General features: G+C 52.6%; 1 protein-coding gene across 2 annotated transcripts in view; it reads right to left on the reverse strand.

Moving 5' to 3' along the window:
- GALNT14 (polypeptide N-acetylgalactosaminyltransferase 14) overlaps nt 1–24,482 on the reverse strand; it is a 208,248-nt gene that overhangs the window by 49,555 nt on the left and 134,211 nt on the right. For both annotated transcript variants that reach the window (XM_045979482.1, XM_045979483.1), the window contains exon 2: nt 22,629–22,798. In XM_045979482.1, the coding sequence (XP_045835438.1) occupies nt 22,629–22,798 (170 nt within the window). The remainder of the gene's footprint in view (nt 1–22,628; nt 22,799–24,482) is intronic.

Raw genomic sequence — 24,482 nt, forward strand, 5'->3', positions numbered from 1 at the left:
GGTCTTGGAGACGACCCAGTTCAACCTCCTAAACTGGGCAGAACTTGGTGGTGTGACAGGCATTGGTGGGAGGCCAGGCAATTGTGCTCTGGGACCTCATTCCCCTCCCCACTCCTGCAGGATAAAGGACAGGGGCGGTTCTTATCTGGGGGGCGGCGATCCCCCCAAGAGTTCCAGCATACACAGGCCCAAGGAGAGTGGGCAGCAGGGCACTGCTCTGACCTCGATGGTGTAGGCAGCCTGGCTCCTGGGACTTCACGGATTCTTCCCTCCGACCCTGGTCACAGTTTCCACTGTCTCATCAGACCCTCCAAACAGCTTCTGAGAACCTCCACTCCCCAGAAGAGAGGAACTGGGGGCTCCGAATCTCACTCAGGGTCACACACCTGGAGAGTGACTCAGGAGAGCTGAACCCAGGTCCCGTGACTTCTAACTGCCCCCCGACCCCAGCACCCCGCCGCCCTGGGGACGCTGGCACTGGCAGCAACAAGGACGAGAGGCGGAGAAAAATCCTTCAAACTAGACGTCGTGAGGAGTCCGCTCAGAGGCTGGGCTCTCTGGGAGAAGGTTCTAAAAGATTAATCAAATGGCAAGATCTATTAGGACTCTGGGGGAATGTCAAAGGCTGCCAATGCTGAGATCTGGCGCCCGCAGACGGACGGGAAAGCATGTTTATAATTTATTAAAGATTCAGGAGTTTTACTGGCGAGAAGAGCGAGTGAGCAGGAAAGACTGCGGTGGGGGCAGAGCCAGGAGGAAAGGCGGACCACACAGTGTGGGGAGACTGACGCCAGCCCGCCGGCCAGGGCTGCTGTCCCGACGACCCCAGGACCTCCTGAATAACGTACGCTCTGCTGAGCTCACTCCCCATGTGCAGTTTTTTTGTTCTGTGCTTCTCTTTTTTCTTTCTGAAAAATTCAGCTGAGGCTCTCGATTTCCCCAAGTTCAGGTGTGTCTTCCTGAACCATCAAATTTTTGAGTGCTTAGTACCACTTACCGGCCGAGACGCTTCCACGGAGCTCCGGAGATGCCAGTCCCAGGCTCAGGAAGGAACTTCTTCCTCTTCCATCTCTTTCCAGCTCTCCATCATCAGTCCCTACTCCCCTACCCACCCCTGCCCCGTCCCTACACTCCAACAGGTGCCAAGGCGGATATGTCAGAAACATGCTAAGTGAAGGTTGCTGTCAGTTCCCATAGAAATGTAATGTGCATATGCTTTTTTTAAAAAAAATTATTATTTTATTTATTTATTTGAGAGAGGGAAAAAGAGAGCGCACACACAAGGAGGCAGGGAGGGGCAGAGGGAGAGAGAGAAGCAGACTCCCCACCACTGAGCTCAGAGCCTGACACAGGACCCAAGGATCACAATCTGAGCCGAAGGCAGATGCTTAACCAACTGAGTCACCCAGGCGCCCCATGCACCTGCCTTCTATTTTGTTGCCGAAGCTCATGAAATGGACAGCTGCCTCTAAGCACTGTTATGATCTCATCGCCATCCCCAATTTCTCAGTGGGCAACAGAGGCTCCTGATGGTCCCATGTGGGCCTGCTGGGGCTGGTAAGCAGGTCCTCTGACTCCTGGACACACACCTTCCTCCTACAGCATGCTACCCTTATGGAAGAAAAGACATGGCCATAAATTATAATGTCTGGTGTTTGACTCTGGAAAGTCAAAACAGGAGGGAGTGATGGAGAGGCAGACCCAGGAACTCTGATAATAATAATAATTATTGTCACTAATATGTTGATGGAAAGGCAGGCCCCTGGACTCCCCGACAATTGACAATGGCACCAAGTGAGACAAGAGAGGCTCCTGGAGGGGGGCTCTGATGTCCCAGAGGGGAGACCGAGGGCAGTTAGAGAAATGGCAAAGGTCACACAGATATGCCGCAGGATATAATGGAGATCACACAGGCCTGAGGTGGGACACCCTGGGTGTGTGACCATTCGGGGGCTTGGCAGTGACCTCCCTTCTCTAAGCCTCAGCTCCTGGTCTACAGGGATGAAAATTCCACCTCATTGGGTTTTTAAACTGCTACTTCAGGGGCGCCAGGGTAGCTCAGTCAGTAAGCGTCCGGCTCTTGGTTTCCACTCAGGTCATGATCTCAGGGTAGGGAGATCAAGCCCTGTGTCGGGCTCTGTGCTGTGCATGGAGCCGGCCAGGGATTCTGTCTCTCCCTCTCTCCCCTGGCATACAACCCCCGCTTGTGGGTGCATGTGCTCGCTCTCTCTCTCTCCACTACCAAATAAATAAATAAATAAGTAAATAACAAAAAACACCCTACTACTTAGTGATGCCTGCTGCCGGGCAGCAGTGAAGGGCACCTTGTATATTTAAATGCTCACCACAACCTTATGAGGGGCCACTGCTTAACGGACTCACTCAGGAGGAGACTGAGGCATAGGGAGGTTAAGTAACTTGTAGCCAGTGCAGAGGTTTGAACCTAGGCCTGCTAGCTGTCCTCGTCACCATGCCACAACCGTCACCATGCCACTACCTCTCCACGCCAGCACTATTCCAAGCACTAGGATATCCAAAAGCCTCCAGCTGCTGCTAAGTCCCATCTGTGTGCCCTATGCCCTGTGGACCCATGTGTCCCCACTCAAGTCACCAACCCAAGAAGCAGTTTCTACGGAGCTCTGGAACCTAGCTGTTGCAGCCACCTGCCCAGAGGGGAGAGACAGGATGCCGCTCCTGGGCAGTTAGAGGAGGACAGGGAAATGCTGGCTGAGCCACCACTGGGGGACCCTGACAGGGACTCCCACTTTCTGCCTGGATGCAGCCAGCAGAGGTGTGATTTCAATGAGGCCCTGGGCGGGGGAGGGACAAACTGTGCACACCTATTTCTAAACACCTAGTGACCGTGACTCTTATAGTCCTGCCCACGTGGCAGAGGGCAGACTCAGGCAGAGAGAACGAATGGGCTGTCTTCTCTGTGTGTTCCATTTCCCAAGCTCTATGGACACGAGGGCCAAGAGAAACACAGGCATAGCGTGGGGATGGGACCCGTTTCCTGGGAGAACACTGTCTGTCCCCGAGGGAGTGACAATTCGAGGATTTCCAGGTGCAGGGGCATGGGCTCACATCCTCTGTCCCTCCCACACTTTTGTCTCATCTCCCCACGTCATGGCTCCAGCCTTGACCAGCATCTCCTCCCCTCGGTCCCCAGGACACGAACACCCACTCCAAAGCTGATAGGTGTGCAGAAGGATGAGGGGAGCAAAGCTCAAGGCCCAGGGACCTTTCCAGAATGTCAGTTGCCCTGGGACAGGGACAGCGAACATGCTCTCTGCATTGAGAATCACAGGTTCTGTATTTAGAGCTGAGAGCATCTAATACATTCCCGAATCAGTTCTCTGTAAGGAAGCCGGCTCCCAGCCAAGCGGAGAAGGAAGATGGCCAAAAGGTACAAAATGCCAAACCTGCACCTGGCCTCTGGGTTCAAACTCGAGTCTTTAGAAGAGAAAAATGCAACCAGTATAAAAAGTATGACAACGGTAGAATCAGACATTCCTTTTAATCTCATTTCATGGGCAACATGGATACACTGTAAGGCATGAAATTTTTATTTCATGTCAATTTCACCGGGATTTCACATGCGGATTAATTTGTTCATCCACATAAACATAGAGCGCTCCTAGGTCTTGCCTCAACAGCTGTCCTCATTTAGGATTACAGAAATCCTGCGTCTCATAAATGATACTAAGAATAACAGTGAGATCTGTTACTCCATTGTGCTGCCACATTTTAATTGCTGAACGCATTATTAAATTCCTTTATGCTGGGAAGGGGGTTCGTGGGCCAGGGCTGGGGAATGAGCTGCCTTGAAGCCTGGTCAGGTACTGTGTTGGGCAGCAGATGGTCTCCAACTCCCAAGTCCTTGTGTCGTCCCCTTCCCCGGAACATGGGCTGACCCCGGTGAGTGGCTTTTCAGGAACAGAACACAGCTAAAGTGTTGGGACGCCACGTCTGTGATCAGGTTAGGAAAGACCGGGACATCCATCCTTGTGGCTTGTACACGCTGGTGAAGCAAGCTGCCATGTGGGGCTGTTCCACATGGCTAGGAACTGAGTGAGCATGGCCTCGGGTCAATAGCTCGTGAGGACTGGAATCCTGCCCAGAACCACACAAGGGAGCTGGGATGAGGGTCCAGCCTGGTTTTGCCCTCAGATGGCAGCAGCTCCAGCTGACCCCTGGATTCCTGCCTGGGAGAGCCTGCAGTCGAGCACACACCTGAGCCACGCCTGAATGCCTGACCCCCAGAAACTGAGATGATAATTGTCCTATTAAGCCACTAAATTGTGGGTTATTTGTTATGCAACAAGAGACAATGAATATAGGCCCCCTTAGCTACCTGAAGAAACAAGGTCAGCAGCATTTCTCACTCCCTGGGGGTCAATGGTAAATCCTCTTGGGCAGTTGGTAGCTGTCCCCACAAGGTCCTCCCAGAGCCCCTACAGGACCCTCTGGTGGCCTCCATCCCCCAATGCTAGATATGGATGCCCGGAACCCCTACACACACAGAAAAGTTCTCCAGTAGTACCCTATGGGCTTGTCCCAATCTTTATAGATTCAACTCCCTTAATATGAACCATACAATACATAAAGAAATTGTCTCTTTGCTCACTTCTCCCACGGATGGGAGTTGACGCTGTCAGTCCAGCTCAGGACCTGCGGTCCATTTCTTCCTCCTCAGGGTATCCCCTTGGATTTCTCAGCCACCGACTCCCAATGGCATCATATTTCTAAAACAAACCACATGTTGACCATTCGAGGGCACTTCTGCCATCAGATTAACTGCAGCCCATAGAACAGAACAGTGTTTCCAGAAAATAGTTCTACAAGCCCATTTTCCTGGCAATGTAAGAAGTCCCCCAAGCACCTCTGCTGACAGACTGGGACGCTAACCGGGGAAAGAGGGCACTAAGATATAAAAGGCCATGATATTGAACACCTGGGTAGCTCTTCGTTTGGGTCAGGTCATGATCTCAAGGCCGTAGGATTGAGCCCTGCATCAGGCTCTGCACTCAGCATGGATTCTCCCTTCCTCTCCTTCCTGCTCCTTCTCTCTCTCAAGAAAAAAAAAGCAGCCATGATATCTGGATTCCCCTAAAGGCCCAGTTTCCGCTTCTACTTTTTTTTGTAGCCCTTGGCAGCTGGAAGACCTTTCTCTCCTTGACTCCAGATGAACCCGAGTTGCTGCAACACTAGATACCACAGAGAGCATCTGGCTGGGCGCCCCCTACACTGGTAGTTGGTGGACAGTGTCTCCAGGAGAAGCCTACGTGTGCTCTGTGAACACAGTTGGCACACGTCGAGTCAGTTGGGCAAATGAGAAATACTGGAAAACTGCTACATCACCTTTCTGGTGGTGGCCGATACACATGAACGTGTTACAGGTTCTGGGACCTGCTAGCCTACTGTTTACCCAGCTTTGACCTCAAAACCTGCCCCCGCCCACCCGTGCATTTTTTTCTTGTCTTCTAGCATACAACGCCTTACACAGAGCGGGAACGTGCGTGTTTATGGGATATAGAGGGAGGACTGTGTGGGACACACGTTTAGAACACACTGCTTCTGGCTCCCTCTTTCTTCACAGATGAGGAAACTGAGGCCCAGAACAGTGAACTGACCTGCCCAAGGCCACCCTGCTAGTTAGTGGTCCGGCGAGGATCTTCTGGGCTTTACCACTGAACCTGCTCTTTCCTTCAAGGAACCAAGCTTGGGGCCCTGTCGGATGACTCAGAGAGGCCCCAGGCTCCAGTCCACATAGGGTTTCTGTCCACCTCTGCCTTCCAGTGCCCTCTCACCCTTTCTCCCTACAAAATCCTACTACCAACATCCCTGCTGCTCCTCTGTGTTGCTAAACTAATGGAAACTTTTCAGTCTTTGCTTTACTTGTTATCTCTGTAAAATGTGACGTGGAAGGCCACACATTTTGTTAAATACTTGGTTCTTTGCCCTTGGCTTTGGTGAAATCACCTTAGTGAGGCTATCCTCTCCTTAGGCTGTCTCTTCTGGGTTTTCCTCTTCTTTCCCTCATCTGAAATTCTAGTGTTCCCTGCAAATTCTAGAAAACCATCTTCTTCTCAGTCTTCCTTCTCTTTGGATTACTCAACTTTTCCCCAAGGCTTCAATTTCCTATCTATTTGCTAATGACCACAACCTTATTCCTAATCCTGAAGAGCACCTTCCCTTGGAGGGCCCCATGAGGTGACCTCTTCACCTACGCTCTGCCTTCAGCACCTTGGCCAAGCCTGCTATGCCTTTTGTGTTCCCCAACCCACCATCTATGATGTGCCTAAACCCAAGAGATATTCTCCAATCCTGCCTCTCCCCAGCCCCTTAACCTAACTAAAGGCCTAGGCCTGTCAATCCCTCTTACTTATCTCATGACCTGGCTGTTTCTTCACATTCCCATCATGTCTTATCTGCATTACCGCAGCAACTTCCCAGCCAGCTTTATTCCCTTACAATCTATCCAGCACGCTGCAGCTAAAACAATCTTTCCAAACTGCAAATTTTTAACATGTTTCAACGCTACCTAACTGCTCACAAAATGAAGCTGAAACCCCTAATCACGGCTTCCTATCCTAGTGAGCCAGCACCACTTCTGACTCCTCCCCTGCATGCCCCAAGTTTCGGCCACATTCTGCCTGACCCACTCTTCTCTCTCTGACCTCTGCAGGCATGGTCTCCCTCCCCATGTCTGAAATGCACTATCCTTTCTTCCAAGGTCAGGCAATTTTCTGTTCTTCTAATCTTGGCTTGGAATTACTTTCCCTGGAAAGCATTTCTTGATCTCCCCAGGCTTTTCTAAGGTGCTCTCCTAGGACATCTTCATAATCGATTACCAAACACTGTGAACTTACTGATCTGTCCCCTCTACTATTGGCTGCACCGAAGGCAAGGACTCATTTGTAGTTGGGACCTCAGAACCTAGCACAGAAGACATACCACACAGGTCGGAAGAATGAGTGGATGCATGCGTGAGGAAGGAAGCAGGTGAGTGCCCACTGGGGCGAAGTCGGAGGGGACAGTGTCCCCAGCTTGACAAGTTATGAGTTACACCACCTCGAGGGAACTCCTGAGCTCTAAGCTGAGCAAGGTCCCGAGGTCAATCATACAGAGAAGAGAGACCAAAGACGTCACTAAGACCGAAGTTGGAATATGGAGCCCTGGAGCCTTGCATGAAGGATGTCCTGGGAGACACCGGGGACAGTCATCTGATGCCTGTGGAGAGCTCTGACATGTTGGAATTGGAAATGCCCATCTGTATTTAAAGGGCCAAGATGTTCTCCTTGTTTACCAAAGTCGCAGGGACGATGAACACTGTTCATCGAGGTGTCCATCGAACACTGTTCATGGATGATGAACACTTGCTCTCTCAAGTGAGGGGAGACAGACTGAATCCTACCCGGACGGGGTTGCCAGACATGGCTAGGACACCCTCCTCGTCCAGACCCGCACTGTCCAGTGTGGTAGCCACTGGGCATTAGAGTGTGAAATAGGTGCAAGATTGCAAAGACTTTGCATGAAAAAGAATGTAAAATAGCTCATCGCCCTCACTGTATGTCGAAATGGTCATATTTGGGTATACTGAGTTAATATGTATTATTAAAATTAATTTTACTTGTTTCTTTCGCTTTTTAAAGCATGACTATTAGAAGATTTCACGTTACCTATGTGGCTTACGTCTATTTCTAATGCACATCGTTGTCCTAGATATTCCTCAAGCTTAGCTTGTATATAATCTGATTTCGAATTTTAGCATTAGAGCCAGACAATGGTTTCTAGATGCTGGGTTCTTTCGTACGAGTAAAATAAAACCTTAAAAAAATTTATAAAGACCATTATTAGGTTTGCAACATTTTATTTTGTGGGAGAGAACATATTTTAAGAATCTCATCATCTAATATCATCCTTTCATAAAAGGCTGTTTAAACACTAGAAAAGGCTGCAATTTCAGAACCATTAAAAACCCTTTAAATTGTAGAATTTAGCTTTAAGAACATCTCTCTCACGGTATCCCCGCTTGCCCCAGCACCAAGGATCAGATTTGCACTAATTCATACATGAAAGTACAGCTCAGAGGTCCGCCCACTAAATTATGACATGCCTGGGTTTGACACCCCTCCCCCTCCCACCCCATGTGCCATGCACACTGAACATGGAAGACAGGAAGCCTCTACTTTTTGCTCCAGAACCAACAGCCCCAGGTCTGTTCTTGGGGCTGCTGAGCCTCACAGTCCCCACTTATCTCCTCACATATTTTTGCTGCCTGTGCAACTGGCTCAGAACTTGTATCCGACTGGGGGATGCAGGCACATCAGGCTGAACTTAGGCCTCCTGGAAACCGCCACTTTTTCCCTCTAGAGAGGACCCCCTTGTTGGCCCAGACAACTGATTTTGCTCCGTTACGTGGACTAGCTCCTTTGAAACAAGTGGGAGCCCAGAGTTTGGGGGAAGCCACAGGGAGGTGGCAGGACCGTCCCTCCAGGAAGCGTGACGGCTCTCGGGACACAGCCAAGAGGCTTCTCTCGGGACATTGCCAGGACCTGCGTTCGCTGGTATCAAGCACCACCCAGATGGCAGCTGTGTGCGCCTGGGCTCGTGTGCTTAACGTGTGCATGCACACACGCGGGGGGGATGTTCTCAAAAGACAAAGGCAGAGTGTAGCTGGGACCAGGAAGTGTGGAGGTGGGCCAAGGCCTATTTTGGCAACGTTTCTGAAAAAGATTTCCTCAGTGTCTGGGACAAGGGTTCCCTCAAGTCTTATTTTAGCCCTGCCGGCATCACATTACACAATAGTAATAACACACAACACCTACCGACCCCTGGTTCTGCCTCAGGTCTTCTCCCAAGAGCCTGAGATCTGCACAGTGATTCTCTGAAGTCCTCCTCTCTCATCGCAGAGGGGACTGTGAGGGCAGGTCAGTGAGTGGCAGAGCCTCGAGATAAAACCAGATGGGCCGGCTCCCGACTCTGTGCTCTCACACGCTCGTCTTGGAGACCCCTGGATGGTCATCTGACTCAGGGGCTCTCAGCCTTTCTTTCACCTTTCTCCCTGCCTTTGGTCTTGAAGGGCACATACTAGAAGGTTCTGGAAAGATGGAAAAAATCACAAGTCTGGGCTGTCCCTCACCTGCTAAAGAATAGTGGTTCCCTTTGATACTCCCTGAGCAATTTCCTGATATTTCTCAGACTCTCCAGCTCAAGGATCAGAGAATAGTCAGTCCTTCCTTTCACCTTTTGCCTTCAATCCTCAGACTGAAGCAGCTGAGATAAAACCTGTAGCCCTAGTGAATCCAGGGATGCGGCCACTGAGCTCAGGGACCACCTGCTTGAGGGCCAAGTGTTCATCACTTCTGCAGACTCACAACAGTGTTCCCTTCCAGAAGGTCTGAAGCGGGAGATAAAAAGCAAAGGCTTCTCACACCTTCCTGAGCCCTCCTCCTAGCCAGTCCATCCATCCATCCCGAGTCGGTCCTGCTCCACATTCTGCCTCCTTTATTTTCACTTCCGCCTGCCCAAGCTGGGTCTGCACCTTGGCAAAGCCCCCTGACTGTTCTCACCTGCAGAGCCGCCCCACCATCTCCTTCCTCCCTGCTCTCCCTAGCCTCACTTGGTTCCTTGAAGCCAAGCCCTGACCGCATCCCAAGGCCCCCCAATCACACTAACCCCCAGCCCTGCCCCATAGCTCCCCTGCCTAAGCCTTCCAGTCCTGCTAACCTGGTCCATTCATTTCTCCCTTGAGCACAACCTCCACATGCCTCCCCATCCCCCACACCCCATCTTCCTATCCAGGGTTGCCTAAATGCCAGCCTTATGCCACCCACATCAGCGTCCCTCACCAAGCTTCTCATGGGAGTTACTCCCCTGTCTGCAAAGCTGTGCTGTCTTCTCCATGGGCAGGGCCCACTTTTCTTTACGTTTCTTAAGGGCAACTCAGTCAACCGACTGGAGTCGATGTCCTCATCTCTAAACCAGAATCACAGCAAGGCTGCTGGGCTGGGAGAACACATATAAGGTGCCTGCCACAGGCCAGGGGAATACTTTGATCAATAAACATTGGCTGATTATGGTCCCGGATTTATGGGCTAACACGGAGAATTCTTTGTTGAGTGAAGGTGTGTTTAAATTTCCCAGGATTTGATTTTCTCCCTCTGTGTCGAGGATTCTTTCCCATACCTGTGCTCCCAAACCCTCATGTTTTCAGGAAACAGTTTGACAGGGAAGCCGGAGAGGTACACTTTGGGTCCACAGTCCCTCAACGTGTACTGATGAGAGGCTGCGTGTCAGGCACGCTGCTGGCACAGAGCCAGTGATCCCCTGGATCACTCTAGGTCATGGGGGCGGGGGGGGGAGATGGATGTGTGCCCCTGGGGTAATGAGTGCTCACAGTGAGCATAGGAGTGAGGGGGAGCCAGCGAACTCAGCGGGAGGGGGTGAGATGTCTTCCTGGAAAAGACCCTCTTCACCCCACCCCAGGTTCCTGAAAGATGAAGGAGTGCCCTGCGCAGACAGAGCAGCACAGATGAAAAGCCATGATGCCTTGAGCACCGTCAGGAAGCCACAGCCCCTGACTAGGTGGGGTGGACCAGCCTTCTGGAAGAAGCGAGGCAATGACATTTGAAAGATTTTAGATGGGAAGCCAAGTGTCTGCATTTGGAAAGCTCTCCATGGAGGAAAAGCGGAGGACAGCTGGTTGGGGGCCAGATGCATGTTGGAGGGTGGTGGGGCTGTTGCAGGAGTCATCCTGGTGAGAGGGGCCAGCTGCAGAGGATCAAGCAAGGCCAAGGTCCAAGGGCTAGGTAGGAGGCACACTCAACGGAATGAGGGTGGGACAAGTCAGACTCCGAAGGTGTGGGCTTGGGTCCAAGGTCAACAGTGGGACCTGTCCTGAGATGGAACGGGTGAGAGCAAAGTGGGTGCCTGCTGTCTCGAGAGGGGGTACAGGCAGGCTCGGTGAGGCCCGGGGTAAGGAATAAATGATGTGACCAGGGGTGCCTGGGTGGCTCAGGAGGTGAACGCCCAACTCCTGATTTCAGCTCAGGTCACGAGCTTGGGGTCGTGGGATGGAGCCCCGTATCAGGCTCCATGCTCAGCTCAGAATCTGCTAGAGATTCTCCCTCTCCCTGTGCCCCTCCCTCTGCTCTAACAAATTAATAAAATCTTAAAAAAAAAAAAAAAAAGATGAGTCCATATGATGCATCAAGGGGAGACGTGGCAGAGCAGGGAAGGAGAGCAGAGGAACGATCCTGGCTCTGGCCGGTGTCAGGGTCATGGTGAGGGTCAGGTGGGGGCAGAAGGTGAGAGCTGTCCAGACACCCCTGCTTCAGACAAATATCAGGGTTCCCCTGCTGCACCAAGGACACCAAGGACAACCACAGGGACGTTAGCTGACCGTGCCCTTCCTAGCCCAGACGGAACCCCGCAGCTACGTGACTCCACAGGGCCCCCTTCTTCTGTCACACTGTGCCTTACTTCAGCTGCTTTTCTAGCCGCCCCCAGGCCCACCGCTCGCGTCACTCCATCCCACTGTCTGTCACCCCGGCCAGCACCGGCTTTCCAAGCCACCCGCCCCCCAGCTGTCACCTCCTCTGCTCTTTTCATCTGCTGTCAGACACAGTGCTGCTTCCTGGCCCGCGGCCCTGAAATCACTCCCTCTGCTGGCCTTGGCTTCTCTCCCCACTATTTTAAAAGTACACATTTCACCAGACGCGGCATCGCGCTTGCCTCATTGCTTATTTTGCGCTCCGGTTTTTTAAGTTAAGTTTGACATTCAGGCAAGTGAAGTGTTTCGGCGCCAGGAGCCAAGGCTGAGAGGCAGGAAGCGCCATGCAGAACTTCTCTGCCCGCACCCTTCCCGCCCCCGCACCACCCTGTTCCTGGAGCACACCCCAGCTCAGAGGTGGGGGACTGGGCACAGAGCCAGGGCCTCTCCAAACTCATTCATGTAGCTCCTGCTCCTTCAGGGCCGGCCCCCTCTCTGCCCTGCCTCCCAAGCGTGCTGCCGAGCCGCGGAAAGATCCCCAGGTCTCGGTGCTCCCAAGGATCCTGGGACTCGGGCCCACCGGACACTCAGCGCAACAGCTAACAGACAGAGCAGACCCGGGGCTAAAGACTGTGCTTGGCCTCCGGCATGGATTATTTCCCTCCCCCTGAGGACAACCCTGGCTTTTACTATTATTTCCATTTCAAGATGAGGCACTGGGGCTCAGGGAGTTTGGTAACTCGCCCAAGGACCAGCTGATACGAGAGAGGCAGGCCTGAGCTCAAAGCCCACAGGGCTAGGACGCCTCACTCTGCTACTCCTTAACCAGCTATGGTACCAGGGCTCCGTTTCCTCCCCTGCCCAACGGTGGTGACCCCTTTACCCCAAGCGCTGCTAAGAAAGGGACGTGGGGGGGGGGCACCTGTATGGCTCAGTCATTAAGTGTCTGCCTTTGGCTCAGGTCATGATCTCAGGGTCCTGAGACCTAGTCCCGCATCCGGCGGGAAGCCTGTTTTTCCCCTCTCCTGCTCCCCCACTGGTGTTCCCTCTCTCGTTGTCTCTCTCTCTATCTCTCTCTCAGTCAAATAAATAAATAAAATGAATGAATAAAAAAAATTTTTTTTAAAGGATTTGTGAGAACGCTCTATGCAGTCTCCTGGAGCTACAAGGTGTGGTTACTCTTACTCTGAGCATGGCCAAGGTTCAGATTTTACTGAGGAATTATACCAGGTGCCCAAGCCCCTCAGGAGGACCTGAGGCCCGTCCTGACAGCCCCGTCTCTTTCTGGTGTTAGAGGTGCAGAGAAGGGGCATGTTACCCCAGCTAATGGTTCTTCGAAACGCTGGGGGGTAACGGAAACCCAACACAACAGCCTTCTGTGGTATAAAGGGAAAAAGTTCACATGTTCCGACTCCTTCTTCCACGCTGAAAACCGTGGGCAGGTCACCAGTTTTCAGTTAAGCTACCATCCGTGTGACGTGTGTGACGTGCCCACTCCAGGAGCAAACAGCTCTGTTGTTGAAAGATGGTATCAAAGCAGCCTACGCTGGCAGCTCAAGCCGGGTGGGGGGTCTGGGGACCTCCACCCAGGGGAAGGCATGACGGCGCAAAGAAATGGGCAAGCCGGCAATAAAGGACAGCTCTCATGGGCCTGCAGGCCCTCGAGTCTCCTTAGGAAGAGAAGTGTGCGAGGGGAAGGATTCATCCAGGGCCATGGTGGGGGGGGGCGGTGTGTGTGCTGCTGAGCTGGAGGGAGTCGTGCTTCTGGAACTAGCCTCCAATCAGATTCAGTCCCTCAGTCAGTTCCTGCACATTCTTATCAGCACCAGTATTTTCAACCAGCAGACAGGGCTGGAAGTGACCTTAATAAGCATCTCCGAGCTACGTCTTTCTTCTTACCTGTGAGGAAACAGACACCCTGAGGGCTGAAGTGTTGGGCACTATCTTAGACAGGACCCACGGCTTCTCATGCTCTGTCTAGTGGTTTCCCTCCTGTTTACCGTGCACCGCCATGATTTGGGAGAAAATATCAAAAACACTCTGTAGAGAAATTATCGAGGACAGACTAAGAGTCAGGCGTTGTGCTTGGTTCTTGGGCAAAGAGCCTAGAGAGGTAAAGAGAGCAGGTGTGAAACACTTGACTGACAACTGCGTGGCCCATAAACTTCTGAAAGGTGCCCCACCTCAGGGATCAGGGAAAGGCAAACCCCAACCACAGGAAGATACCACGACTCAGCCTCTCAAAGGCTCAAGTGAAACAGACAACAGCCAGTGACTGACCGCAAAGACGCGGAGCCATGGAACTCTAAGACACGTACACGGCCGGTGGGGTGGACACGCGTGTTCACCGAAAGACAAGTATAAGATTAATCAAAGGAACATGGTTCATCAGAGCCCCACACTGGAAAAACCCCAAACGAGGATTAACGGTGGAACAGATGCATAAATCGCAACAGACTCACGCCAAGGAATACTATACAGCAGTGAAAAATAAACACACCACGTCTCGGAAAACGTGGCTGGTTTCACACACTTAATTTTGAGGGAAGCCAGACACACAAGAACACATACTGCGTAAGTCTGTTTATTTAAAGTTCAAGCAGTGCTAGACTCCGGCATTTGAAGCTGGGACAGTGTTACCTACGGTGGGGAGTAGGTGCAGGGACAACAGGGTGCTTCTGGCAAACTCAGTCACCCTTCCCTTGATGGAGGTGCTTGATGTGGGAATGCGGGCGTGTTCTTTCTGGAAATTTCTTTAAGTGGTATATGTATGAAGTGTCAACCTTTCTGTATGTATGTGGGACTCTGATTCTAAGTTTACTTAAGATGAAGAGAGGTTCTGGGTCTTGAAGAATACTTTGGTTTTGCAGACACATTTCAAAAGTCACCGAAGTGGAAGGATTCAATACAGCCCACAACGAGAGGCAAGAGCCACAGCCAAACTCTGCAATGCTTTCTCTTCCCCTGAGCACTCCAGCTGTCTAGCACTAAAGAGAACATTCCAGGATGCACAGTGGAAGTCCAGGGTCTCCTCTTCAGCCTTCTGCTTTCTTAAAAATGTATACCCCAAAAACAATGGGGAGAAAAAGGATAACTTAGAGGAAATAGCCATGATGGCACCTTCCCCTTGGTGTTGCTGGCCCCAAGTCCACAGGTCAGGGCTTGTTTTCAAGGCTGGTGAAGGGAACATTCTTCCCAAGGGAATGGCCCTCTGGTGAGAAGGGACTGGCGGCCTGCGAAGGGCAGTGAGAAGTTCCCAGTCACCCAGCTGGCAGATTTGCCTCCTTGAGGAAGCCCCAGGAGAGCAAGTGTTTGGACTGCTTATTGACGGATATGTCCGACGTGAAAATGAGTAAAGGAAACCTCAAGCTGTCTTCGCCTGCAGCCAATGAGAAGCCGCCACCATTTCAAACTCCTGTTCTCCTCCGATGAATGTTCATTCAGTAGGACCCCTCCAACGTCCTTCTTTCTCCCACTGGGGGACGCTCTCCCCTTTGCTCTCCAGACTTGCCTATGGTTTCCCCACAGTTTGTAGATCCCAAACTGCGATGTCTCTGCTCTTCCTGAACAAACTCATTTGCTGCTTGACACCTTTGTTTTTCAATTTTTAAGGTTAACACCTGCTAACCTAAGACTCAGTAATTGGCAGGATAAATTCTGCAGGGGAAATATTTAGTTCCAAACCAGTTTCCCAATTCTGGGCACTGAACACACTTCTCTGTGTCTTTCCACATTCCTTTCCATCATCTCCTTCCTCAGGCAACATGTAATAAAGGAAGAAAACCCGGGGGGGAGTGAAGGAAATGTGCCTCCACAGCTAAAGCCATTTAGTGCCTTTCAAAGGCACACAGGTTCTTCTCGGTCTTGGCAACAGAACACAAGAAACTACTGACTCCGTTACTGCCTGAAATATGTTATATCCATGCCCCAAGCAAAGCCCAAATAGAAGTAGCAAACTATCTCAACTGGGAAACAGAACCCTCACGCATCATCTCTTCTCCTTGCCCTACAAGCACTGGTAAAACATGTGCACGCTCAGTGAACTTGGACATAATACAGGCTTCCTAATCGGGACAGAATAGATACATATATATTTATCTACATACAGACCTAGAACCCGAAAACTTGGGTTTTGAGTTTCAGCCAAACACTGACTAGCTGTGTGATCCTGGACATGTCCTGTAACCCCTCTGAGCCAGATCTCTTTACCTAGGTATGTGCTCCATCTGCTAGTCTTGCTCTTCTGCCCAAGCCTTCGTAGCCAGTAGTAGTGCTTAGTCCCAAACCCAACAGTCAGACGGGGCAGACTCCTTTTCCCTCCGCACCAGTTCTCACTTCTCTCCCACCTCACCCTGGAACAAACTCCCCATTGTAGCACCCAGTACCCCCAACCTGAGGATGCCAATGCCTTAGAGCCAAGATCCTACATCATGATCTAACCCCGTTGGGATGGTTTTGGGGGTGCAGAGGGCATCACTGCCACCTGGTCCTGTTCTGTTCGGACCTACCTTAGTATTCCCCACGGCCTCCCGTCCATCTCAGCAGAAGCTCCACTGACCCAGGACTGGCCAGGGATGCATTGCTTAGGAGATCTCCTGGGGTTACCGAGATACTGCGGCTATGACAGGATGACAGTCCAAGCATTCCAGTGTTGACTGAACTGACTCTAAATTCCTTACCTTGAATTCAAGACTTGGCTACAACCTGACCCCAAGTTTCCCATCCAGCATTATTCTCCCCTCCATCACCCACACTCCAAGGAAACTGGACTGACTCCTGCAAAACAGTATGGCTCTCCCACCTCCTTGTCGTTGCGTATGCTGTTCCCTCAATCTGGGATGCCTGCCACCAGTTAAAATCCTACCTGTCGCCTCCAATTCCAGCTCAAATGCCATTTCCTTCCAAAATCCTCTGCCTCCCATCCAAGTGTAAATGCCTTCTCCTGGGTAGACCAGCTTAATGCTGTTTCAACTTTTTTTTTTTTTTTTTTTTTTTACAGGAAAGCTCCCAACTCATATGGTTTGCTCCATGGCCAAGACAGAAATAGTGACACCAAAACCAGGACAGGGCGGGAGATGGGCACTTGGGAATTGAGGACAGGAAGTCCATGCATTAGCTCCAGATTCAACGACAGGCCTCAGAGCAATTCACAGCTGAGCACCAGGAATCAGTCCCATTTGCATTTTCTCCATAGACCACGAGCTCCCTGGGAGGAAGGGCCAAGTCCTAGCACAGAGCTTGGCATGTGGTTATTGTTCAATAAACCTGTCCAGTGGATGAATGAGTGAAAGAACAGGAAAATGAATGAATAAACACGACACACAATGTCAAAGCTGGCGGGAATGAGCTCAAACAAGGTGTGAGAAGACATTAGTGAAGGAAGCTCGTTCAGATGAATTCTCATCCACAATTTTCTTGACCAGTCCCCTTTCAAAGGCTGAGATGCTGCCTCTTTGGGAAATCTGCCCGAAACTCACAGAGGAGGCAGTGGCGGAGGGACAGGGGTAGCAAACAAGGACCTAGGGGCCAAGGAGTGGAAGGAATCCTGGCCCAGAGGCACCTCCCATCTCAGCTTCTGTGGTTCCTCCACCCTGGGGAGAACCTGCTCCTACACCTTGCCCCAGGGACTCAGACAGCCCCCCGGGGCAGCAGACTCCATTCTTCCGGAAAGCCACTTCTAGGATGTGCAGAAACTCATTCTGCTGCCCCCCTCCAAGGCTCCCTGGGACTCCAGGATGCTCTACAAGGAAGTGTGCTCATAGCTACTATCAACAAGCTCACAAACTCCTGTATTGAAAAATGGTGCACAAGGAAGGACCAGAACGTAGCAGATGGGGAGAGCACGTTTGCAAAAGCTAAGTGTCTGTGATGGGTTTCCTCTCTCGTCCCCTCCGCTTTGATGCGGTATCACCAACTCTGTGCTAAGCCAGTGGAATAGCCTTGACTCGGAGGGAATATGAACATTTTTTATGCTTAGCTGTTCCAGCCGTAAAGATTTTTATCCTATTACTGCTAAGTGACGAGTACAAGGAGAGAAATGATGATGATCTTTGGCAGCCATTCCAACCGAGTAAATACAAGGAGGGAGATTGGCAATCCCAGAACTGGGCTGCTGCCCCTTCATTTCCCAGGACAAAAAGGAGCAAAGGAAAAATGTCTTCCTGGTGAGACGTATCGAAGTGTGGAATTTTCCCTCCAGGCAAGCGATGGGTATCCCACTGTTTGAACCATTTAGCACCGTGCCCTGGACAGAGGCTGGGAGTGGGCTGAGGGGAAAAATCGGCGCCAGCCGGCCAGGAGGACGTGACCTAATGAGGCTTCCCAGAGGCAAGGTCTTCCAGCTCGCGGCTCCTGAGCGCAGTCCACCCTGCCACCTGCTCCCCCAGAGTCAAAGCAACAGCAAAAATATACATTTGCTTTATCAAAATACTGCCCTCCCCTCCCCAGGGCGGGTGCCTCTTTCGAGTGGCTTCTTGTCTGCTAGATGTTTCCTGTGCTGCTTGGATGAGGGCAGGGCCAGCTGCTGTCACCCAAATGTGGGGACAGTGGTGGGGGTGGGACAACTGGAAAACAAGGACTGTTTGTTGGACCAGTCTGTGCTTAATAAGCAGGAGAATTCTGCTGGGAAATCATCTCAGACTCACCCTGGCTAGACACCATCCCTTTGTTACGCTGACAGTTACACCATTGCCATCCCAATACTGACAGACACGTTGTCATCCTCGTCACCCCGGTGGACCTCGGCGGGGCCCCAGGATTTAGGGCTCTCGTCCATGTTAACAGGATTGTGGGTCTCAGGGGACAAGGTGGCACGAGGCTGGTCCGACACCAGCACAACCAAGGGATTCCCACGGAGGCAGGTGGGAGAGCCGAGCACATGGACGTGGATACTTCCAGAACGAGAAGACCAGCCGCAGCAGGATGCATGGACTTGCAAGGTGCAGTGACTGCGCCCATAAAGCTTCAAGGCCTTCTAGTCCAACGCAAAGAGAGAACAAAGCTGGGAGGGGACGTGCAGAGGGAAGGCTACTGCTGGGCACCTGGTCCCCGTGCCTCCCACTGGCCCTGGATCAGGGATGAGGAAACTGAACCACAGCCAAGATGTATTGAAAGGCCGGTGACAGCAGCTGTCCATCTCGAGACTGTGAAAATGTCGCATGTTGGGTCAGGGGTGGGTGGGCATGGGAGGTTCTGGTTGTTAACCCCAAAGGGTGAATGTGAAGCGCATTCTTTGGAAACCAGAGATACTGGCTTTCTAAACTAGCCTGGATGTGGACATCCCTCACTGTCCACCCCCCATAAAGCCTGGGAAAGGGGAGTTCCAAGCTCACCTCCTTGTCTTGGTCACTCTGCTCTCCAGGTCACTCCAGCCATCCCCACAAAATACCCGGGACTCCCTGGCATGGAGGACCAAGAGGTCAAGGTGACGGTTCTATTCCACATGGGGAAATGAAGCCCCGGCCTCTATGGGGCTGCTTTTGCTCAGGGCCGGGCCACGATGTGCTTGGGAGGGCTTCCGTAACTGCCAGTGTGCTTGGCTTTTCCATCGGCCCAGCTGCCTATCGGGCGAAAACTTCCGTGGCCTTGTCCCCTCCCCCCACCTGCTGCCTCCTCTGGCCTCACGGCATTTCTGAATTCCTGGACGATGCCCCCCAATGCTGGCCTCCCCTCAGCGTGTGCTCTAATGCTCAGCTAATAGCTCCATCTCAGGCGCTCGTCCACACGCGTCCTATAAATCAGAATCCAATTACGGTGGTAAGAAAATTGGAAGCAAATTTAATAAGCTCAGGCCACTCCCCCATGCTGTTTCTTTGCTCTTCTCTTCCCAGTAATGAGAACTGCTTTCATGGACTCCATTCTCCTGCCTCCTCATCTGAAGCCCCCGAGGATGGAAGGAGAGGAGGAAGGGGGCTGCTTCCCTGTCCTCTTTCCCTCTCTGCGCAGAAGACAGATGGGGCAAAGTAGTCAAGTGTCTTTGCAGATTTCCTCTCCCTTCCCTCTCCTTTGTTCAACAAGTGTTTCTCGGAATTCTACCACCTGCCAGGTACTGTACTGGATGCCAGCAAAGATGTCTCCCCCTAGAGGATGGAAGACCTCGTTTTGTTGCTGGGGTTGTTGATGTTTCAGTCTTGAGGTAAAAAGTGGGGTGGGCTCTGCAGCAAGGGTTTGCTCTCGCTGCCACTCTGCCCCTCTGGCCATGTCACATGGGGGGGGGTGCTACTGGCATCTGGTGGGTGGAGCCCAGAGAGGCTGCCCAGCATCCTACAATGCACAGCACAGCCCTCGCAGCAAATGCCAGTCACTGATTGAATCCCTGGGCGACGGGAGACGTCACCAGCAGCCACAGCTGGTTAGAGCGGGGATAGGGAGGCCCCAAGAAGGGTCCCAGCACTCTGGCAGCCCAGGCATTACCTCAGGATGAAGTGAGGATACAGGTAGGCTGGCGTCACAGGATTAAGGGATTTAGCTGGTGGTTTTAACTTCACAGACACCAATTCCCTGGGAATAGAGGGCTGGAAGAACGAGATCCTGTAGAAGGAAAGTCAATCCCCAGGGGGGCCCATCTGAGGGAAGCACCCTGGGCTTTGCTAGTGGTCTCTGGAACTCTCTTTAGCACAAGAGTGGTCTGGGCACAGAGTCAGCCCCATACCACACTCAGCCTGGAGATGGCTGGTGCCGTTGCACTAGCCTGAGGCTTTGTACACAGTCGGCATTCAACAGCCCCGCCATGGCTGCCTGGTCCCATGTGCCTGCCCTCGTTCCCATTCCCCTGTCCTCTCCTCTCTCTGCTTTTTTGGATCAGGATCCCCAGATCTGAAACTCTCCGAGTCACACAATCCCCGTTCCCACGGGGCAAGATTAGCACTGGGAGGCAGACATACGGCTGGCAGACTTTTCCTCTTTGTCTTCCCAAAAGGGGCCTTAGATTCCATCTAAATCCTGTCCATCCCTCTTGCCACTCTGCCAACAGATCACATGTACCTGACAGATACAACACACTGGGAAAGAGCCTTGAACAGGACCCAGTAAACCGGAATCCTGGAGGACGGTCTCAGTTCCTCCCCCACATCCCGCACCTATGTCCAGTCCTCTTAAACCACTTTCATTTCTGCCTCTCGGATCACAGGTGAGGGTGAACACAGAAATTCGTCCTGCTCAGGGTGTCCCCTGGAACCTGCCTGCTCAGTGAACCCCCCCACTCCATGCCTCCCTTCTGCAGAGCTCGTGTCCCGATGTGCCGGTTCCTTTCCTGGCTGGGAGGCGGCCCTTCATCCTTCTAGAGCGTTTCACCATCAGGACTCAGCATAGGGGAGGGACCGGCTGCCTAAGATGGGGGGACTTTTCAGCCTTCTTCTCCATTCTACCTGTAGTCTCTGCTCAGGGAAATAAAATTACTTAATCCTTTTTAAAAGATTTTATTTATTTATTTGGAAGAAGGTACACAAGCAGGCGGGGAGGGGCAGAGGGAGAGGGAGAAGCAGACTCTCTGCTGAGCAGGGAGCTTGACACAGGGCTCAATCCCAGGAGTCCAAGATCATGACCTGAGCCGAAGGCAGACACTTAACTAACTGAGCCACCCAGCTGCCCCCAGGTTACCTAAGTTTTAAAGAAAGTTCTATCAGATGCCAAGGGCCATGATAAGGGCTGCAGAATCCTGACAGAAAGACTATGAGACTCTGACTTGAAGAAGCTTTCAGACCAGCAGCCGGGAATGCTCGAGGTAGAGCCAGTGCCTCAGATCTCTGGCTGTGGGGCATTTCCTGCTGCTAAGGACACTCTCGTGGGTACCTCGAGGTGGGGGGGTGGGGTGTTCAGTTTGCAGATTCTTGGAGTCTTCTGAAGACTTCTAAAGCCACAGATGCCTTATGGCTCAGGACCCTGTGGGGAGATGGGGGCTCTGGCTCCTTTTATGAATGATGGTGATTGACATGAGCCCCTCCATGAGATGCATGTTATGTAAGTCAAGGTCTCTGGGTTGTACAGTCTAGCTGGGGAAACTGAATCCATCCCCCTTCACAGACTGACAACTTAAACACCACCAGACTGACTGGCATCCTAAGTCATGAAAACCCTTACTGTCCTGCTCATAAACCCCAGTGTCCACAAGCGGGTCCCCACAGACCCAAACAAAGACAGAAGGGTGAGAAGCTGACCCCAGTTCACCAGCCTCTCAGTTTAAACACGCCTCCAAGCGCCTCTACCCCGAACATGCCTGTCCGCTCTTTGGAGCTGGTGCCAAGTGCATTTCCCATGGGAGACAGAAACACAGCCCTGGGGACCTCTGGCGCAGCTGGGCCTCCCCATTGTAGGCAGGGAGGCCAGCAGGGAGGGGCTGGGGTAGAGACGGACCAGCTTACTCAGGCCTCATGAGGAAGCAAAGGACTGTATTGACTCTAGGAGGGACTGGTAATGAGGCAACCGGCCTTCACAAAGGCTCCTTCCCTGGAGAAATGAAGCTTTTTGCATTGTGTCAGGCCTGACCTCCCACAGAGGAGATGCAGAACAGAGGCTGTGGGAACAGGGCGCTCCACAGCAGACAGCGGGGGGCATGTGAAGAAGCCCCGCATCTCGCATGACAAAACTGGGCTGTCCCAGGAAATGACCCCTCCCAGCAACAGACAAAGCCAGAAGCCAAGGACCTGACTTCCCAGGGGTCCGCCAGTCTTGCCCTTCCTCCCTTTGAAAGCCGAGCCAGACCAGGCGGTGGGAATCTGGCAGGGAAACCAAGCCCAGGCTATAGGGTTTCTAGTGCTCCATGATTTTGGAGTGGACACCACGTGAAGGGGGGCAAAATGCAGGTGAACGGGGTCTCCCCCATTCCCCCTGGAGGCGCTGGGAGTAGCTCACGGCAGTGAGGAGCACAGAGAACATTAACTACTGTCCAGCCGGCAACAGACGGCCTATGCCTGCCCCAATCCTTGGCCCAGCCTTCCCTGAATCCAGCCTGCAGGTGGTGTGTACCTGCCATGATCCTTGGCCTGGGTCCCCCCAATCCAGCCTGGAGATTGCGTGTGCCTGCCCCGATCCTTGGCACAACACCCCACCCCCACCCCCCGAATCCGGCCTGCCCTTGCTCTGTCATCAGCACCAGGTAGGGCAGAGAGTAACAAGTGGGAGTATGGGGAGGTACCTCAGATGGCGGGTGTCGGGCACGGCCCGGCTGCTGGAGATCCGCTCGCTCTCCCGCTGGTTGAAAGCATACAGCTTATAGGGATCGTCACCCACGCGCCACTTTTTGGCATTCAGATACTGCCGCTCATCAAACTGGTCCCATGGGTCTTCCCAGTCAGAGTCCAAAGTCTGCAGAGCACAAATGTGAAGTCAGTGAGACGAGCTCCCAGCCCCTCTCCCAGCCCTCTCTGTCTGCTGCTGCCCAGCTGCAGAGAATAGGTTTTCCCCGGCACAGTTTAGCCCAAGGATGGGGCCAGAGGTAGGAGGTTAATGAAACCTCAGCGACGATGATAACAGACAGGGCGATGCGGTGAGGGCAGCTGCCGTTTGCTGAGCGCTGTGCACGAGGCGCTGTGCTGGAACCATTACTCATTCCCCCCGGTCGTCCCAGGATGTGGTCCCAGGACGAACACAAGAAAATAGCCTCCATGGGCTAAGTACCTTGCTCAGGATCCCACCTGCAGGAAGCTGGCAGGGCTGGGACTTGGGTTCTAGCACCCTGAGCCCGCAGGCCACCTTGCCAGGGTAATCTGAGAACACCTGGCTGAAAAGCGCTGGCACAGGAGCAGGTACAAAAGGACTAGGACCGTCATCCTCCCCCTCCCCCGCCATAGGACGCAGGCAATCCATCTGTAAGAGCGTGCTCCCCACCGGATGGATGCCTGCGTGTTCCCCTCTTCCTCTGACCCGACCCAGGAATCTGCGATTATTTTTTCTTTAGATTATTTATTTATTTGAGAGAGAAAGAGCATGCAGAGGGAAGGGCAGAGGGAGAGAGAGAATCCCGAGCAGGCTCTGTGTGTGCGGGGCCCCAAAGGGGGCTCCATCCCTCAGATCATGGCCTGAGCCAAAATCAAGAGTCGGACCCTGAACCGACTGAACCAGGCAGGTACCCCTAAAGCTGGGATTATTTTTAAGAAGCATCAGTGCAGGAACAGTGCTTTAGAAATATGTACGAGGTAGCTTGTGTACTCATGATCTTGTTCTGTCCTCCCCAGATGCTCTGTGCTGAGCTGGGAAGATAAGTTTTCACCAAAGTTCCAGGCTTGTCTGCACAGGTGGGACAGGGGTCAAGCCAAAAGCAGAGCTCAGCCTCCTGGGCCCGCCGGTGCATTTGCACAGCACAGAAAGCAAGGGGATGCACACAGCAAGGGGGTGGCTCGAGCCCAGAGCCGGGCTGCCTTGGCTGCCCTGACCACGCCAGTTCTTGGCTTTGGAGCCTCTGCACACTGGCTGCTTCCCTTAATGGTCCCTGCCAGGGGAGGCTGGGTATCTGTCTCTGGGGAGAACCTACTGACCAGGTTCTGCCCTAGAATGTGAGGGCTGGGCTCCTGGCGCTAGCAACGTCCCCAAGGATGGGATGCTCACTCGTGTGTTACTGACCCCTGGTTATGGTGCAAATGTGAGAAGCTGCTTGGACCCCGTCCCTCCTGTCGCTGACCAGGAAGCCCTCTTGGACGTGCGGAACCTGAAGGAAAGGTTCAGGGCAGGCCCTGCAGATGGCTGGCCAGGTGCCCCCCCACCCCAGAAGGTAGCTCTGTGGCGTGGTTCACGATGTGCATATTTATCTCACGCACCACTCGATCTTATCTGGTAATTGATCTGCCTCTCTCTCTCTCTCCGTTATCTCCTTTCGAAACAGCATTCTCTTGCTAATAGCACAAAATGAAGCTTTGGAAACCAGCGATTTTTACCCAATAATTGATTTTATGAACGTGCTGGGATACTGCTGCTACACAGGGGGTACAGTGTGAGACCCCCCACGCCCCCCCCAGCCTGAGCTGTGCAATGTCACAGCCTGACAGCTGTCACC

The sequence above is a fragment of the Meles meles genome, chromosome 15 (genome assembly GCF_922984935.1).
Source record: "Meles meles chromosome 15, mMelMel3.1 paternal haplotype, whole genome shotgun sequence".
NCBI classification, from domain to species: Eukaryota; Metazoa; Chordata; class Mammalia; order Carnivora; family Mustelidae; genus Meles; species Meles meles.